We start from the raw sequence: 20,564 nt of genomic DNA, 5'->3' as shown, positions 1-20,564 counted from the left end.
CCGCCCTTTTTGTTAATCATTATACCAGAAAGGTTTAGTCATATCTTTAAGTTGCATGGTCACTCGGGGTTAAAATTTGTGGAACTATCTTAGACAAGCAATACTTAACATGATATACACAATGCATTGAAAGAGCTATCTAAAGACACCGTCTGAATTCAATTAATCGATAGTCAATTAAATCGTGACTTGGGCTTGTACGATAAAAATGTAAGATATTATGTTATAACCCCCAAAAAGACGGGCAGGGGTGGGGTATTTTTCTGCGACAAGCACAACGCACTAATACAATCGAAATCGGTAGTAGGTACTTGGGCATTCCTTAGATGACTGTCATATCCTGTCAACCTAAAAAAGAAAAATCTTTCGCAAATAATCTTTGATGTAAATGAATATGTGACACGATCTTTGTAGCGATGTGATATGTAGATTGTCCTGTAAATACTTAATAAATATGTAATCTAAGAAAGGCAAGAATGCCAAACAATCCACTAATTAGAGGAGAATCGCATAGGAATATCTTAAACTACGGAAACCGAATAAAAACCGGATAGCAAAAAAAAAAAACAACGTTTTTTTTTTAAAGATAATTAAAAAATCAGTCATATTGCTTAAAATTAAGACTAAATTCAAACAGTGACAACCATGAAACCTGACTCCTAACATTGAAGTTAATTTCCAGAAATGCAAGATGGAGTAAAAAAAGAGAGTTTTTTTGCAATGAGTGTAAGACTGTAAGTACATACTTGCCAGGGTTTAATTTGGTTTAATAAATCGCTATATCTAATAGATAGTGATTTACGAACTATCAAAGAACCTGGACTGAACTCTACCTATTTGCTTGTCTTCCATGTGTCAATATGGACTTGCAGAGATATACGGTACCCCGGTCTCGTGAACTACCTGGCAACCTAGGGGGTATGACACAGACGTATCAAAATTTATCTGCTTTGCACAGGCAAAATCGTACAGGGGCACGGTTGGTTGTGTTTTGGGGACATTTTCTGGGTTGAAATCTGATATTATTTTTTTCTAAACGAAACTCTTAATTTGTAAGATGAAACTGAGATAAGATGACGGAGGCTGGGGGTTGGGTTTATTTTGTGGTATCATTATCCATTCATGGAGATTGTCATTTGTAAAGGGGGGAAAGTACGTCGCTTCGTTGTTGAGTCATTTAAATAATGCAGGCGTTTAACACGGTTTGATAATGTTTATGTGTTCGAATTCACTACGGTTTTCATTATTGACATAATTCGGAAGATATGCCCACCGCATTTTAGTGCATCATATTATTTGAACTTTATTTCCATTGGAACAGAACTATGTATGCATCTCGTGTGATATTGTCAGGATTATTTTTTATGCAAGGTAAGCATTATTATGATTATTGATGGCACAAATATATGGCTATATTTTAGGAGACATATGTATTAAAATATTACATAAAACTATGTGATAAACAAGTGGTGCAGTTAAAACCGCATGAATTTGGTGAAGTATTATCAAAACTAGAACAGTTTTCCCTTCAAAAAACTTGTTTTGAAAAGTTAAATTTGCTATCAAGTCTATCTATCTTGTAGGCGATATAGAGGGTTTTTTTTTTGTCCTGATTATACAAATGTTGTGACGCTCTTTATGCATGAACAACAAAAGAAACTTGACTTGTCATTAGCTACTGATTGTTAACTAGGTCGTGGATACCGATGCAGAAGGCTCAATGTGACCCTTACGCTCACCCAGGTGTTTATAGCCCGTCAAATTCCAATATATATATAAACTAAAATATAAGGTGAAATATTCAAAGGAATGGATTATGCATCAATCAAATATGTCATTTTAATGCACACGGAAATAGAAGAAAAAACCAGTAGTGTAAATTATCGCGAAGAGCTGCAATTTTCATGCTAATAAGGTAATATATCCATATGGATGGCATCAACCGAATCTGTAGTTTTAATACACGAACATTCTATAAATAAAACTAAATAGCGTACTTTTTTGTAAGATCTTTTTAAGAGCTTCGATTGACTCATAAAGAGGGCCGTCTACCTTTATACTGTTGTTTTTACTTGAAATCAATGACACAAATCAAACTTGTATGGTCGAGTCCAGGGAACCGATTTTTTCGAGTAATTGACCAACGACAAGTTGTTTAATCACATTCACGAACAATCTTAATATATGCATAAGATTTAAGTATGATGGGAACAATAAACAAAGAATTTTAAGTGAAATGCCCTACTCAAGTAAGTTCATAATTATATAGCTTGCAAAGAAAATAACTTTTGTACATTCATAGTTTTCTCTCCCATTTTTTTTTTACACCATCTTGATTTTTTATCATGAAGTTGTCAACGCGAAGTATTATTGTGAAGAAACCTGGCTGTCCAACCAAGAGAATGGCCTCTGTTACAAACTGTTCCCGAAACCCCAGAGTTGGAAACAGGCGAGAGAAACTTGTACAAGAGAAGGTGGTTTTCTAGTATCCATCACCAGCGATCACGTGATGTTATTCGTAGCGAAAAGTAAGTACTCACTTTATAATATACCAGTCTCTTCTACTAATATTTTGTGACATAAAATACAAGTACCAATATAACGCAAATTGGATTGCCGAAGACTTTAAGACTTATCTTTATACCAATATCTGGTACGTATACAGCGCCATCTGTACTTTGAGTATAATTGGGACCGTTGATAACATGTCACGTAGCTTCATCAATAAAATCTATAGACAAAACCTTTTTTATTAAAATTACTTGTATTTCAATTGCCTCAATGCATTTATTCAATGTTGGATGATTCAAAAAATTGTTTTCGATTCTCTTTCTAGACATCTTAGATAATGCTACATTGGTGTGGACAGGCGGCCATTCCTTGTACGACAATGGTTGGATGTGGGACAACTACCAAGAGCCGTTTAACTCCACCTTTTGGATATTAGGTGAGAATACCACTTGTTGAAAATTTATCTGGATCAAATATCTCACACAGAAAATTTGAGATAGACGTCTGAGAATTTCATAATTCATGTTTGCTTTTAAACGTAGGTGCACTGGAGCCTAAATTCCGATGTCTGGCATTGAATGGTTTAACTAAACCCGTGTGGTTAGACCGACCATGTACCGAACAAAATGCGTTTATTTGCGAGAAATCAGGTATGTTATGTAATATGGAGATAACAATCTGGGGGTTTACATATTTTTAACTCTTCTGTTGAGTGAACGAAGGATTAATTAAAGCGTTAAAATTTCTACCTGTGCATTTAAAGTTATCAATCATTTAGCACACATCAATGTTAAACTACACCTGTATTAACAATACGAAGATGGATGGATCCCTTTGTGTAAAAAAAAATATATATTACAGTAAAAGATCACACTAAAGTTAAAACTGCTTAATCGAATAAAGCACTATCATTTACATTTTAAAAACAAACTATTTTAAACTGTTAACACCTCAAAAAGACTGATACGATTTGTCCAATGTTATAGAGAATGCAAGACTAGATAGAAACACGTGCGCATTACAGTATAATGTAGTTTATAGTTCAAATCAAAAATATTTTGACAGCCCTGTCATATAGTTTTACATAAGCCTAACAGCTAAAACAGATGAACACTACAATAGATTACTTACAAAACTTCGCAGCCCCTAACCCCACCTAAAACAGCATATGTCGTAATGAATTAATATTTTTATAGAAATATTGTACCAATATTTGCAAACTATATTTTCAACTCAGCCACGTTTAAAAAGTGAACGTCAAAACTATATATTGCTTTAATCCCCGAGTCGGAAAGTAAACGCCTCGTTATGAATTATTCAGTACCACGTGATGTCGTAAGAAATCGCCGTATCCCTTACTATTGAATTGCTTCTTCTTTGGTAAAATGTTTCCAGCATCTCAAAAATACTGTTTAACTAATACCTCTGTAGCATTAAAGTACACCTATTTACATTGCTTGCCCACTATTCTACATGTACTACCATAGCAACACAATTTTTTGTTTAGCCCAGGCTCTGAACTGTGATGGCAAACCAAATGTGATACAACTCCAGCCGAACAAACTAACCGCCATCAGTTTCCCGCCATTTTATGATCCGCTGAGGCCATTTCAGCTTCCTTCTTATGAAACGTGAGAATATTATTTTTAGTTGTTTAAAGATTTTTATTTTTCTGTCGAAGTTGTCAAAACAAGTTTGATATGAATGATTATATCACACGTGATCTTTTTTAAATTTAAACATGCCGTATATATCCGTCTGATGTCAGTACATAGCATTATAAAAACCCTGTTACTGGTAATATCAACGTCAGTTGTGTCATGATAAATATAATCATTCAACGATGTTCAAGATATCGCTTTTGCTCAGAAAATCCAATATCCCTTTCACTCAGGATATTAGAAATTACATAAATATACTTATTTTTATCGTAACTATTTATTACTCTCGCAGAAACTTGAACTGTGTATGGAATATAGTGCCACCCGATGGATATAGAATAATCATGGAATACTACTTGTTCTGCAATGACGACCTGAAAGGCTTTCAAGGTAGATCCTACCAATTCTAATATTTACTTTTAATTAAACAAAGGACATATTAGTAGTACATTTGCATTTGTATTGATCTAAAGAAGACATTGGATTAAACTATTAATGCAATTACCGATATTTCAAACACAAGATATTTTCGCAAAATTACGAACAAAACCAAACATTACTTGCATGATATATTGTTTTCATTTTCAATAACAAATAAAATGAACTTGATGGATTGTCAATTTTCAAGGTAATTCTCGGTTGGAGAATGTGTCTTGTCGGGAACATTTCGGGAGCTCTGCCGTGGACAGATCTTTGAGTTTGTCGTTTAGAACCGATTCCTATACCAGGCCCCGGAGTGAACAAGGATTTCAGTTCAGACTTTTTACTGCTAACAATAAAGGTAGGCAACGAATATGTATACTAGATGATCATTTGATTAAACGGCTATTACCATTTGAATTTTTAGTAACACCAATCGAACCTTTGAAAAGTTGTATAAGGTCAAAATATATAAGGGGGCTCTACCTGACTTAATGCGTCTAACAAATATTAACAAATAATATTTCTTTTCCGATTATTGGACCAGCAGATAGTTCTTGTGATAACGAAGGGGTACCGTTAGAAGCATCCACACAAAAACAAATTATCATGTCTCAGGAATTTCCTTTACAAAGGTGAGAAGCCTCTCTCTCTCTCTCTCTCTCTCTCTCTCTCTCTCTCTCTCTCTCTCTCTCTCTCTCGTAAATATTACAAACTGTATGGATAACATACATACATCTATTTTGTTGTCGGAACTATTAGTAATGCCATCTCGGCATTGTGGTTATTTTTAAAGAATAATTTTAACAATGACGTAATTTTTCTATGGCTATACCAACAACAGGCCTACATCTTGTGTGTGGACGATCCTCTCACCAGTAAAGGAAGCCAATATATACGTACAGATGAAATACCTCTTCCTCAGCGAGCAGACGACTCTACGGATTCAGAATGATCGTAAGAACCAGGCGACCGTTTCACTAACAATTCGTAGATCGTAAACGTACGAGTACAGGTCGTACATGTAGCTGCTACATTGTACGTAAGGCTACGTAGTTGAACGATAAGCTAGCGTAGCCGCTACGTAGATATTCGTAGCTTAAATAGTTTATGCTAAGCATCAAAATTCAAGATGGTTACCTTAGTTACACTTAGTAACAAATACGAAATCTATTTATTTAGTGATATTTTGTTCATCGTTTCAGCTAAAATAAATTTTAACATGTATATCTCCGCTTAAAATTAACAAATTATGTCAATGTATATAGTCTCTTTACTTAATTATTTCTAACTTCAAATCTGAGACCTAGCTGCTAACCTAACAGTCCGTTCTATAGCCCTAGAAGTCTACGACCTAGCGGCTAGGCTAGCTGCTACGATCTTGAACGCAGCCCAGACTTTTGTTTACTCTGCTGAAGTACTAGTATCTAAACTAGGTTCAGTGATTTGAAGATAAAAAATGATTGGAGCTTCTAACGTGAAATAATGTTTGTTGCCAGAAAATAATAAACCCCGAAAATTGGGAGTCAATTTGTCCAAAAACGTATAATGAGCCAAAATAACATCGGGGTTTGGGCCTGAAAACAACTTTAATATATAAAAGGTTAACTTCACACACCAAAGTTGATTTCTAATATGGAGCTAATTTAAAACTGTAAATTACATATTGTAATTACACATTCCATACTGACAATGAGAAGAACATGCTGTTACCATTCGACAAAAGTATAACGGAGCAAATTTAGTCACGTATATACAGCTAATGGCTGACGACAAGTCTGAATCATGGATAATGTGCGTTATTTAACTTAACGCAATGGTTATAATTCTTATTAAGCTTATGAGTGTTTATTTGTTGCAGAATAACATTTGTTATAATATCTGTTAAAGGATCATATTTGCAGTTACTTAAACGACGATATAACTATAAATAAAAACTACAAATAGTAAAATATCTGACATTATGTATACATGTAGTTATTCTTATTTTTTATTATAGTTTTTGCTAAATCCGTGATATTAGAGGAGTCAGGAGTTTTTGTCTATCGCGAAGAAACCATTACCGTAAATTACACCAGTAACGGCTCGTATAGTGGTCCTCATGGATTTGTACTGGAATATTACATTGGTATGTCGCATTGTAACCCTTTAGCGCTATTCAAACAAAGATTTGAATTTTGGTTTATATTTTATCATCTTTTATCATTGTAGACGAAAAGAGCGTGGCAGTATGTACCCAGAAAAACCAATCAAAAGAGTTGTCACAATACGGGGTCCCGAACCCTATGAACAAATATATAATTTTCTCCGTGAAAGCTACAAATGACATCGAGTTATCATTGCATACGCCACCTGGCGGACAATATTACATTGCATTTAATCAGAGCTTTACGGGGAGTTTATGCGTACGAAAAACGGCATCGCTGACACAGTGTCTTGAAGAGTACAACGGGAAACTGCTGGACAATGGAGCTTTCCGGGATTTCTGGGTGAGCTGGTTCGACACTCTGAAGGTCGGACGCGGAAGAATACCAGGAAATGACGTCATTCTTGATTTCAGGGTTTATAACCCCCTCAACGTTAGTTCCATTTCAATTCAAGCTCGTGATGGAATTGGAGAGTGGAATTTTTTTGGTCCAGTAAACTCAACTGGTAAGTTTGCCAATTGTTGGTTGTTTTTTTAAAGGTGCGTATATGTATATAAATAATAGTATTAGTTTCCGTATTCACGTTGTGGACTATCAATTTTTATTTCAGATTCCATAGAAACTTGTCACGTGTCAGGCGGTCCTCTGAAATCACTATGGAGTCTTCAGTTACCCCCACCAAATATTAACTACGTCAAGTTCTCTGTTCGTCTTTGTGAAAGAGGACTAATATCGTTTCGAATAACGAATGGAACATCTTATCTGATCTGGCTAGATGCACTCAAAACGAACGATACAAAGCAACACATTTCTTGTTTTACAGGAAGCAAAACCAAAGATGGGGTGTATGTCTGTGTTTCTAGTGCCTATTCTACTCCTGTTCTGGATTGCACGGAGTTTCGCCATTTTTGGATATCTTGGGAAGCTAGTAATATCATTTCGATTGGAAAGGGTTCAAAAATCGGAAAAGGGTTTATGACCAGTCTAAATTCAGGGTACCCTCCCGTCCCTACGTCGTTCGAGTTTGGGAGCGACAGGTCTGATCCTCATAATATTGCTTCTGTGTGGCGATTTGTCAGACCTCCAGCGACTTCAGGTGTGGATGTGTGTGTGTGTGTTTATGTCTGTTATATTGAAATTGAAGGATATATCACCTTGTTATTCGGCGTAATTTTACGTGATAGAATGGATTTTCTTTATAAACTTTGGGGGAGGGGGGTTAGTTACTCGCTATAATGGGTCCTCCTTAATTTCGTCATTGTAAAGTATTGTCCTTCCACAAATTCATTTAAAAATTAAATTTGTTGTTATGACTATTAGTCATAACAACAAATTTAATTTTTAAATGAATTTGTGGAAGGACAGTATACATAATACTCATACTTCATAATACCTAATTTTATTAATTAAATAATGATTCGTGGAGGTAAATTTACTACATTGTATACGCTGTATTACTTTTGCACATGTGTCCAAGAAATATGAATTTTGTTCAAAGACAAAGGACGTTCATTCTTATTAGTCTATGTCCCATTCCGATTAAAGGATGCTTATTTGAAAGAAAATTCATCTACATGTATATTGTTGACTTTTAATTTAACCTAATCAAAAAAAATAAAATAAAAAGTTACTCGTTGAATGCTCGATTGTTAATAATTTTAATAAAATCTGAGTTATTAGATATTTTTTGCTTGATCGCAATTCTATTAGATAATTTTGGCGGTTAGTAAAGTAACTAATTAGTTCTGCAATACACCTGTAGTTATTTTCTTAATTTCAGAAAAGTTAAGATTTACTGTATTATCTATCGATTGAAATAATCTTATACAATGTATATATAGATATATACGTATATATATATTTATGATTGCGGAATTCCGCGTAATGGTTAAAACTGGACATTTTTTTTTATCATAGAGATGATCAACATCACACGAAGTCAAGTGGTCCCCTCTTCACAGGGGATAGAGGGTTCGACTCTGACCATGTCTGTGGACATTAATATCCGATTTGGGTTTGGAGTGAAATGGTTGAGGAATGGCACTCAAGTTTCGCATTCTCCAGGAAGGTTTTTGATACAGCAATCCTTCATTGATGTGATGAAATGTTCTCTAGATATATTAGAGCTGAAACTTAGAGACCAAGGTAAAAACTTGAGAACATTAATGTTTAATGGTTGTCTTGAGCTACCGAAATTATTTCTAACGTTTAAGCTGTTTGCTGCATGCTGCAAAATTAAGAGTTTATTGCGGCGCTTATTTCATATTGTACAGGTTTATTTCGTGGCATGAAAGGTTATTGCAAACGTTACTATTTCCATCTTATACTATTTTACTGTCTCAGGATTTTGTGGTTTTTTTGTGGAAATGATTTCATATTAACATATATCGCAAAATTCGCGGAAACTAAGTAACGACTTCAATATTGAGAGGAATGACCAAAAAGTGTATTTTAAATTTTTTTTTTTTAAAGCTAACTGGACAGTGGTTGTATTCAACCAGCAATATACTGCTTCAACGAGTTTTGACATCAGGGGTAAGTACATATTAAATATAATTCGATAATTCAGTATTTGCATAAGTTTGCTTTAGAGCTGCTTAACTACATATGTGATGCACAATGATTTTTAAACGAACCAAAATTAAAGGATGTTAATTAAAATCGGGTACATTGCTATTTCACAGTGAAACGAGGGCTACAGATCCGAATTTCCCCTCGTTACGAACTGGCGATCCAGAAGGGAAGTTCCTTCGACCTTGTGTGTAATATTACAAATCTAAAAGATTTGTCGGGCATTTCTGTGGATATATCTCGGTTGACTTGGTATAGGAATGGCAGTCCTCTACAACAGGGTCAGTGTGGTCGTCCATTCTGAAGCAGTTTTAATTTTATTTGATACAACTTACTGACAATACTTTCTAGAAACTACATAAGTATTCTACACTGAATATGATTTATAACACGTTTCCGTGATTTTGATATTTGAGACAAAAAATGCTTAAAGCGCAGCAGTTTTTAAGGATTACTGTACGCAGAGTAAATCAACAATTTTTAAGGGCAAGGCATTACTGTACGGCGGAATAAATTAATTTTATGTTAAACGTCCATTTGGGCAATAGGTTTCTGAATCCTCAAAACAAACAAAAACCAATTCAGAAAATGATTATTTTCATTTCAACAGACGGAAAACGAATTGCAATCACAGTAAAGGGTTCTTCCAGTCTACTACGTATTTCATCTACTGAGATGAGCGACATGGGAGTATATTCCTGTAACCATGACAACTTCCGGGTAACCATGGTGATCAACGCTACGGTGGCGGTCTACATCAAAGGCATGAACGGACATCGCTATGTCTTAGTTACACATTTTTTTTTTAAAGTAAAGTTTCGGGGCGTGAGACGTTTATATATATATATTGTACCCCTCTTCTCCGGTAGGTGGCGTTGTCTGTCCGTCATCAGTAGATGTACACGGTATTCCGTGGCCAATTGCCATTCCAGGAAAATACGTTCATGCGGATTGTCCTAACGGCAAAGAAGGTAGAACTATGATTCTGTATTTGCATTACAGCATTGGTTGTAAAGTTAGCAAAATTGGCTGAATTTAGAAACGAGGAGTAAACTACGACAGGTTTTATTTTTCGTAGGTAACGCTAGCAGATTGTGTGATAGTTCTGGGACGTGGATGAAAACACGAGTGTCATACTGTGCTGACATAGAACTTTCAACCGCTTTGAACGAGGTTTAATTCAATTAACTATAGTTTTGGTTGTATATTGTTACCCAGCGTTTGGCGATATTTATTACATTAGTAAATGTAAGAGCTGTAAATAAAACAAAATCCAAAAGACCCAAAGATACATAAAGAAAATGAATAAACTTGTCACATAAAAAACGTCAGACTGAATTTTAGCTGACGTATAATTGCCAAGTTCTATAATAAAGTCGAGCTTACTATTCCCATTTTACAGCTTCAGATTTTAGAAAGCGACGGGGTGTCCGACAAAGAGTACATTGAACAGAAGTTTCAGACCTCCCTAACAAAAACAGAAAATCTAACTGCCTCAGAACAGACCATTTCATCCGCCAATATACTGTCCTCCATCAGTATCATCGACACAGTCCTGAAAGTAGCTAACCAAAGCAACGCAACTGTACCAGACCAGGTGGGCTACTCGACTTTTTTTTATCTCTGTATCCGTGCACTAAACGAGTTATATTGTACTTTTGTCGATAAAATACACGCATATTTCGAAGATGTTTTGCACTCAAACATATATAGTTATGTTCATGCAACAATGTCCCCTATAACGGTATTATTCTTGGTGTGTGGTTACTCTTAAGCGTTCGATAGATTCTTATATACATGTAGCAATACATAAAATATCTAGTATTATTGAGCTACTGAAAAGGCAACTATGCACACAAAACTATGCTTCTTTTATCAGAATGTCTACTCTATTTTTGACCACGTGACGTCAGCCAACAACAAAGAGTCATGGAAACTGGTTGAAGAAGAGGTATTGCAGTGTAAAGGTTCCATATATCTTTTTGATTTATAGATCTACTATTATTGAAAATAATTTCACTTTACATTGATCTTACCTCGTTTATATCAGACAATGGCTGGTCCTACATCGGTACTGGACGCGATGGAAAGGACGAACTCTCTTGTGATGAAGGACTCGAAAGTCAAAGAATTCAGGGGAAACAACATTGGTTAGTAACCAAGTTATCTAGAATTACATTAAAACATTTACACGTACAGGTACACGTTACAATTGCTAAACAAGACAAGTAATGTGAGCTGGTACGCGTAGTTTTAACGTGTAACCTACACGTACCAACATGTACAAGTATGCGTACGCGTTGGTCTGCTAAACCGCTCTAGTCTCTATTGATTATGGTACTTTCATGTTCAAAACAACACGTTTGTAAAGTCAAGCCATGATAAATAAGCATGGAATAAATTATTTTCAAGTCAAAAAGAATTGTGTTGAAACTTTCTTTTACAGATATTAAGTCTTACTGATTGTTTTTTTTAAAGAAACCATAATTACAATGTAATATAATAATAATTACATAATTACAATATGTATAAAATACGTACATGTAAATCATAATTCTTCCACTTACTGTCCATTACCTGTTATTTTACGTCCGTAGTTGTGAACGTTAGTGAGACTTCAATACACGACTCAGGGGTTCAGTTTCTTGAAAATGACACATTTATTGTGCTCCCAAAGCAAGAGGAACAGTTTAAAGGTATGCCATGCACAATATAATTTATAATACACAAAACTCTCCGCTTTTTGTAGTTTTTTTTTGTGGTTTGTATACTAAACTACGAATTGTTTTGTTTTACTGAATGAATGATTGTTTTCATTTTGGTAAATTTTTTTTGTCTTCTAGCGTCAAAATATTCTGCTGTTTTATACAAGACAATGTCTCAATTTTTACCATCGAAAGCTAACTCTTCAAGGTAATCATATAAAACTTCATAAAATTTTCATTTATTCCCATCAATTAATTACAATAAACTATATTGAATTAAATTTACATTCAAAATACAAACAATTGTATGCTTTCCTTTAATCTAAAACTTGATTGGACTCCGCCTGTAGGTCTGGGCCGGATTCCGTGGTTAACTCTGCGGTGATGTCACTGACGTTTGACCAGCCCATACAACAACTGTCCCCACCCCTCGTTCTGACCTTTCAGCACAATACAGGGGTAGGTTTAGTTGTATTATTGACTGAACTAATTTCTGTAAGAGTATCAAAAAGAATTTATTATTGGAATAGGCATTAGATAAGAAATATTCTTTATAACCATAAAATTTTACAACTCCAAATACTAGTAGCAAAGCCTATGAATATTAAGAAAATATTTATAAAAAACAAGTCAAAAGTTTTCTATTATACATTTTAAAAGTTTAGTCTAGTTTATATTTTTTTGCACTTCAGAGGAGGATGGCAGACGAAGATGCAGACTGCGTTTTCTGGGATTATGCTCTATTGTAAGCAATTTAGAATTTATATACAAAATAATAGTATCACAGATAATGTAGCATCCATTTTTTTGTATTCTAAATCAACAATACATTGGTTGTCGTACCAAAAGCTATATATACAATTGTAAATGTCAATAAATATGTATTTAAAGCAAGATTTTACACTTTGATTAAGCAGTTAATGCTTTTGTTGAGTATGTACCGATCTTTTACTTAAATATCTATTTTGTTTTGTGGTTAAAACTAGCATAGTCTTTACTGACACTGTAGATAACTACAAAAAGTAGAATTTGGCATAGTGTATAAAATCAGTTGTTTGCGGTAAAGCATGTTGTACATGTGTATAAGGTTAGTTCTTACACTGATAGATAAGTGTATATATACAATGTTTACCCTTTGACATAGGGTTTAATACAATGTTTACACTTAGCCAAAGTGTATAAATACAGGTGTTACACTTAGACACAGTCTTTAAATACAATGTTTACACTAAGACAAAGTGTATAAATACAGGTGGTACACTTATATATAGTCTTTAAATGCAATGTTTTCACTTAGACATAGTGTATAAATACTGGTGTTAGTCTTAGACAAAGTCGTTAAATACAATGTTTTCACTTAGACAGGGTGTATAAATACAGTTGTTACTCTTAGACAAAGTATATGAATACAGTTGTTACTCTTAGACATAATTTATAAATACATTTGTTAAACTTTTAATGTATAAATACAGTGTTTTCACTCATAGACAGAGATGTTACTCTTAGTCATCGAGTTAAAATACAGTGTTTTCACTGATAAATAGTGTATAAATACAGTGGTTACACTTTACAGTGACGGGACAGGCGGCTGGTCGTCAGAAGGATGTTCTACTAATTCCACGGAGGGTGGCACCACTGTCTGTCTGTGTAACCATACCACCAATTTCGCTATTCTCATGAGACCTTACACACCGGTACTTTTTTCATGGCTCCCCCTATATACTTGATTTGATGTAAAATTCACCTCTAATTAAGGATCTGCAGGCATGTTCACGAAGATATCTTAGGACTATGGTGTGTCCTAACTACATCTTAGGATACGTCTTAGTCTTAAGTCTGTTTCTCGAAGCTCTCCTAAATTTAGGAACCGCCATAACTTTGTCCTAACTTTAAGACATCACCTACCTTGTCCTAAGACCATCCTAAAGCTATAAAATCACGTTTTTAGGGATATTGGGATGTTGTGAAGCCTTTTCTTAAGACTGGTAGAATAGGGCAATATTTTCCACAGTTCCAGCATTTTCGACAAACATCAAATTCCTAATCCGGGAGAGGGGGGGGGGGGGTGGGGCATAGTTAATTATTCTATCATGTATGTTCATTTTAACAAAATGATGTGGAGGGGGACCCCAAACTCTCACCAATTCCTCGTTGCTATATGCCTGCCTTGGGGCTGACAAATTAAGATTTTTTTTTCGCAAATACTATCTCGGTTGGAGGAATGAAAGTTATTCACTTATTTTTTTATGTACATTGTACACTAAATGAGTTACATTTATTGTTTTGATTATAATAATTTTTGATAACAATTATTCAAATGTCCTTTCCTATAAAAAGTAAATTTACATCGGGTTACATATACCATGCGTGATCATTCCTAATTTTTATCACTTTATTCTGAAAAAAATAATCTTTAAAAAATTTGTAATGTTGAATGAACTGTATTTATATATTTTCGAGATATATTACAACTTATTTCTTATCTAACATGTTCGTGTATTCTATATATTGCAGATTAAAAGGAACTGGTTGTGTTTGTACGAGTACAACTACATGTGTTTCCTCGTGTAACGTTTCAAATTCTATGAAAATCGCGTGTTTATGTATTACATATACTTGAATGACAAGATTCTCAAATGTTAATTATGAAATGACAATACACGCGTGTTGTTTACATAATTATCTGTCTGTAAGCCAATTATGTCCGGATAAATATTTTCTTTTTTTTTAAAGAACAATTATTTGAATTTTTTGGGCTTGTAATATTTTTTATTTTAATTTTTTTTTTGGGGGGGGGGGGTGTTCATTTAAAGAAAAACAAACTAAATTGTTATTGGTAACTGATATATATTTAGGTAAATGTAAAATTATTAAAATTCATACATTAAAATTACTGGTTTTAGGCCTTTTGTGTTAACTACCGAGACGTACAATTTTCTTTGGAAAAATGTTTAATGATTCATCCCTACACAAGTCTCTCACATTCGATCTGAATGAATAATTGTGAAAAATAAGAATGGTTGTAGAAGGTTAGGATATCCTAACTTAAGATGTTCCTAAGTAACCGTCGAGCTACATCTTAAGACGTGTCCTAAGTTGATCTTTGGATGTTCCTAACTTTTTTCCTAAGTCATATCTTATGAACACACTTAGGCCATATCTTAGGAAAGTTTCGTGAACATGCCTGCTGTTCCATTCATTCAAAAGTTATCTTTGTTAAAATTTACAACTCATTATACATATTTCAGCAAATAGATAGTTTAATAAAGATGGTAAGTCAGAATTCTTTTTTTTTTATCAGGAAAAAGAAGATTCGGCGCTTGTAATAATTTCCATTGTTGGTGTAGTCATTTCAATGTTGTTCACCGCCCTGACCGTCGGAATCTATATTTACTTGTGGAAGTAAGAATATATTGTAAAATACAGGAATGATCTATGTACTCTAATGTGGTTAATGTTTTAAATTATGAGACGGCGAATGAAGTATTGACTAATCTGACTGTGAATATTTCTTATAAATGATGAAATAAGATAAGCACAGTGGAATATGAATTCGCAGCTTGTTTCTCAACATTTTGATACTAGCATTAATTTTTCTCTTTTCATCCAGAAAGATCAGGAGTGATCAGAACGTTTTGATCATCTGTCTGTGCGTTTCTCTTTTCCTTGGATACCTTGTGTTTTTGACCGGGGTAGATAATGCAGAAAATGAGGTAGGACTGGCAGTGCTAAATCCTACGCTTACAAACGAATTATAAACCTTTAAGTTGATTGCAACAAGAAAAGTATGTAAGAACTGTTCCCGTCGCCGAAAGATTCCAGTGAAGGCAAAATTTGACCGTTGAGTCCTATCGATAAACGTCATTCTCCAGACTAATATTAGGCCCCAACCTTTCCTTTTTGTAAAACTCATTTTCATAAAATAAATTTATAAAGCTATATATCATTACAGTTAATATTTGAGCAAACATAGAACGCACAAATGGACAATGATTAATTCAAACTGATATTAAAGTCATATATATATAAATTAAAAAATCTCAAATAAATTGAAAGCGCAAATTATGATTATTATTATGACATGTATGTTTTATCATCTACAGGCTGTTTGCATCGCCGTCACGGCTCTACTTCATTTCTTCCTTTTAACTACATTCTTCATGATGTTTGGCGTAGGAACCTTTTTCTTTATGAACGTTACAGTATTATTCTATGCAATGCGTATCACTAACAACTTTAATTCTCGGTCACGTTTAAAATGGATCGTTGGGTCTGCAATAGGTAAGTTAGTTTCTGAATCAATTCAGTACAATTTGACAAAAATCTCATTATTTATTGATGGCTTGTTCGTAGATTTCCTCAATTTATTAAAAATTAAAGACTTGTTTTCTTAATATGCCAGTCATAGAGGTTCAATTTTAATTAGAATGTTTTTTTTTGTCGAGGTATTCCATTGGTGATAGTCTTTATCACGCTAGGAAGCTGTTGGAACACACAATATCACTCTGAAACATTGTAAGTAGCACTATATTATAATAAATAATATAATTTAAAATTTGCTTAATTGTTGTAGCCCTGCCTTCTTAACTGCTTTGCAAATTCAGGCCTTTTGTCAAGTTTAAGATAGATTAAGATTTTTATAGCCGTAGAGAGTCATTAAAAAGCCAATGAATGTTCCCACGACGATGCGATTTTACATACATTGTACCTTTCATTATGTATCTTTCAGCTGCTGGCTATCTGTAAACTCTGGAGCAATATATGCTTTTATCGCGCCTGTCCTTTTAATGTTCTTGGTATGTATACAAAAGTAGTAAATTAAAAGTCAATGATTGCTTTTGTTGCTGAAAAGTTCCATCTGATATTAGGTTATGGGTAATATTTCCATTTCAGCTTAACCTTGGTATAATTATCTCTTTACTTCGAGTTATGTTTTTAACAACTAAAATGAAGAAAGCAGAATTCAAAGAAAAAGCAAGGTATGTAAAATGTAGAGGAAAAAAAGATCCTAGATGTTTTTGCATCTAGGATCTAGGGCCGTTTAAATAAGATAAGCGCTCGAAATGTTCATACTTTTATACTTTTCTAAATTGATGCTGGCAAAGTCAAGCTTCAAATGAAGGAAATATTATTGAATGAGACTAACATAACCTTCAGTCAGATCAGGGACGTATATACTAACGTTAGTATATACGTCCCTGGTCAGATACCGACTGCTAGTTTAGGATATGCAATGATTTTTTGTTTTTTGTTTTTTTCTAAAATAACTCTTCAGACTCAATTTTTTTTTTACGTAATACTCAGTTCATGTTTAATCAAATGAATACTTCTTGTTTGCTTTAATTTGTTTTAATTCCTGTCACATCTTCTTTGCTTTAATTTAATTGTTATTTCAGAAATGCCTTGAAAAGTGTGTGTACACTGATTCCCGTTCTTGGAGTCACGTGGATTTTTGGAATCTTTGCTATCAACGAAGACGCCATTGTGTTCCAATACATATTTACTATTGCAAATTCAATACAAGTAAGATTTGACGGCAGATGCAAATTACGTCTATAAAGTAGTTTTGTTTCACGTGAACATGTCTTTTGTTTCATAATCTTTATTTTAATATTTGCTTTTGATGCCCTTTAAAATTCATTTTAAAAAGTAGACAGCTTTAAATATTACATGTATGTGTTTCACTTTTTTTTTATGTTCGTTACCTAGTTTTATTCATTGGAAGAACCTAGTAACCACTAAAAATACAATATTTTTGTTTATTTTCAAGGGACTTTTAATTTTCATCACGCATGTGTTAATGAACAACAAGGTAAGGGAAAAAAAAACAATTTTCATTGGATTAAAAATCGACGAGCACAGATTTTTGTGTTTGACATAATGTCTGTAACATAACAATCTTTTAGATAAAAAAGACAATGAGAGCAAAGCATCCCTCTCTGAAAAAGAAACGAGACAAGGATGTTGATCACGTGGTATCTTCCACAACAGACCACTCTACAAACAATACACATACAACGGCTCTAGTTCCGGTCAATAATTCAGTATACGTAAGTTAAAAACTCTCCTTATGTACAAATACCAAAGATTACAAAGTTAAAACTCGCTGTCTTAAAGATCAGGAATGGATTTGCAATTCTATAACACAGAAATTCTTGGTCGATGTTATGTAGATATGATGGTAAATTTGTAGAAAGACCCCGATAAGGTATCGGAGACTGATATACACTTGCATACAGAGGAAACTGAGAGCACTAATACAGTTATGGAAAGAGAATTATTCCTTTCTTCAATGGAAACTCAGGTATTTTCATCTCTAAGTGTTTAATCAATAACAATTTATTTGGAAAAATTTTCAATCACTTTGATAGAATTCAATTTTCACCAATTGTTTAGATTGTTGGCGGGAAAATTATCACACAATCAGGATCCGCCACACACCTTCAGACGGATTCAAGAAATGAAGCATTTGAGTTGAAAGTTTCATCAGAAGGAGTTTTACACGAAGAAAAGAAACAGGAAGTCAGATGGGTATGTCATGAAGATATTGATATATTAAAGAAATGCAATTAATTTTTCAATTAGTAATTAAAGCAGTTTGTGCATAGCAAAACCGATTGGGTTTTTTTTGTTTTTTTTTAGGGAGGTGGCGGTGGTATAATACAGAATTTTCAGTCGGAGGCAAACAAATACCGCGAAATGAGACCCACAAGGGAGTGTAGAGTGGTGCAAACTAAAGTTGAAAGAACTCGAGTCGTCACATCAAACACGTCTCAGTTTTCAGCGGTAACAAATCTTTTAATACATTCATATAGCTACAAGACTTAGTTGTTCATAAGCATTAAACCGACTACGTTTGTATTAATGTATATATATTACTGAACTTTGATAAATGTTTCTATTTTTAGGTTAGCAATACAACAACACAAAACAGAGTAAATTTTTCACAAATGAAGAATGAAGAAGGTAATATTTTTACTTTGACAAATCCCAAAAGCTTTTATCAGAATGATAACACAATGAATTATTTATAGGAAACAATACTATGAATTATATTTCTTTTTTTATTTCAATTCTGTAATTTATTCAGATAATTAAATTTGAAAGCATACATTGTTGTATGAATCAACCAACCTTTTCAGCTTGTGAATAAGTCTTGTTATTTTTTCAGTTTAAAACAATGTAGAAATTGACGAAAATAATTTGAAAATTCAATTAGCAAGCATAATACAATTGTATATTTTTAGGGTATAAAATTAAAATTCAACTGCTTTTTTTCTATTTCAGAATTCGATGCCTAATTTACTGTCTTGTGTTATGTGTCGAGACTGTGATAGAATTAAAAGCTGTATATGACATTAAATGTATCTAACTGTATGTAATAATTGATGGAAGAAAGAATAAAGAAAATGGCGGTCATTGCCGCGTGAAACGTGTCATGGAATGTCTTGTTATTGCATTGTGTCTTGTTATTGCATTGTATCAAGAAGACATATCCAATCATTTTTTGTTTTAAATTCTGATATAGTTAATTTTACCAGGACAGGGTGATATGTGAACCTTTTTTATATTAGTCATTTTTAGGTGTTTTTTTTTAAAATTCAATTAATGTTGATGACCCTTTCAATACCCAAAACATGACTGCAATAGTATGTACAAAATGTGCACTTAATTGCTTTACTAATAAATAAATTTACAAAATGCATGACCATTATGTAAACGATTGCACTTACAAATAAATTTCTAAAGCTTTATAAAGATATTATGCTTGGTTACTATACTATGCAAATTCACTTACACATATTCAATTTTACTCTCAGTAACTAGTAATAATGAAATGGTTTGCCCCTCATAATTATAATATTTAGAGAATACATCATTCTGAGAGAAAAAAAAAACCAGCCAAAAATCAAGTTTTAGTAATGATACGATTCATAAAATACAATTTTGATGCAGTAGCCTTCCAATTTAAAAGGAATGCTATTTTATTTAGGTTTCGAGAAAATTCGATGAAAGATGTATTTATGATTTATCATCTGTGGATGAATTCTAATAAAGCTTGAACTTTATCTGTAGATTCTCACTGTTAAGCTACACAAAAAGTATCAAATTTCAATTAATCCAAACATGTTTACTCTTGTGAAAACAGTTTTTATTATCCATTTGTCAAACCCGAATTGATAACTACTACCTATCCAAAGAAATAAGGTACTTATACTCTATATGCAATAATTTGCCAAAAGGTTCGTGGTGTTATTTTTAAATGAATTTTCAAACATCAAATTCCGAGCAATGTGCACATCTCTAATAAAGTACCGGTATGAGTAAAATTGATATGCAAAACAACCACTTGAAAACCGTAGGAGAAATTGTCCGTACAATAAGGGTACCCTATATGCAATATAACCAGTATACGAAATATTTACTTAGTTCAACAGGTGTTATGTTTTTCATAAATTATCAAAAATCTCAAAGTAATATGCATGTCTCTGATATGTATACAGTTGATCTACAAACAACAACTTCCTATCTTGAAAACTGTAGTAGGA

The 20,564-nt window shown here is 33.4% G+C and overlaps 1 protein-coding gene across 1 annotated transcript; it reads left to right on the top strand.

The window, feature by feature from the left end:
- Positions 1 to 966: 966 nt before the first annotated feature.
- On the top strand, positions 967 to 19,452 carry LOC128187817 (uncharacterized). Its single transcript, XM_052858430.1, has 40 exons — positions 967 to 1,371; positions 2,352 to 2,528; positions 2,837 to 2,947; positions 3,054 to 3,161; positions 4,019 to 4,142; positions 4,465 to 4,562; positions 4,801 to 4,953; positions 5,140 to 5,227; positions 5,437 to 5,549; positions 6,592 to 6,720; positions 6,804 to 7,244; positions 7,350 to 7,835; positions 8,657 to 8,884; positions 9,212 to 9,274; positions 9,424 to 9,591; positions 9,921 to 10,073; positions 10,180 to 10,281; positions 10,389 to 10,483; positions 10,713 to 10,907; positions 11,190 to 11,261; positions 11,361 to 11,460; positions 11,908 to 12,006; positions 12,154 to 12,223; positions 12,366 to 12,474; positions 12,708 to 12,760; positions 13,589 to 13,709; positions 15,317 to 15,417; positions 15,626 to 15,728; positions 16,119 to 16,296; positions 16,461 to 16,530; positions 16,745 to 16,811; positions 16,909 to 16,994; positions 17,412 to 17,538; positions 17,786 to 17,827; positions 17,922 to 18,065; positions 18,209 to 18,319; positions 18,412 to 18,546; positions 18,658 to 18,801; positions 18,924 to 18,981; positions 19,303 to 19,452. The coding sequence occupies exons 1-40, from the start codon at positions 1,326 to 1,328 to the stop codon at positions 19,314 to 19,316; spliced, it is 5,082 nt and encodes a 1,693-aa protein (XP_052714390.1). The 5' UTR covers positions 967 to 1,325; the 3' UTR covers positions 19,317 to 19,452.
- The last annotated feature ends 1,112 nt before the right edge of the window (positions 19,453 to 20,564 follow it).

This window comes from Crassostrea angulata, chromosome 1 (assembly GCF_025612915.1).
Source record: "Crassostrea angulata isolate pt1a10 chromosome 1, ASM2561291v2, whole genome shotgun sequence".
Taxonomy (NCBI): Eukaryota; Metazoa; Mollusca; class Bivalvia; order Ostreida; family Ostreidae; genus Magallana; species Magallana angulata.
Note: the sequence above shows the minus strand (reverse complement) of the source record. Positions and strands in the feature narration are given on the sequence as shown.

Excerpts from the sequence above, each read along its gene's own strand:
- LOC128187817 (XM_052858430.1), top strand. The coding sequence starts at position 1,326 with ATGTATGCATCTCGTGTGATATTGTCAGGATTATTTTTTATGCAAG. Across the intron at positions 1,372-2,351 it reads AGGATTATTTTTTATGCAAG|TTGTCAACGCGAAGTATTAT; the intron begins GTAAGCATTATT and ends TTTATCATGAAG. Across the intron at positions 15,418-15,625 it reads ATCTATATTTACTTGTGGAA|AAAGATCAGGAGTGATCAGA; the intron begins GTAAGAATATAT and ends CTTTTCATCCAG.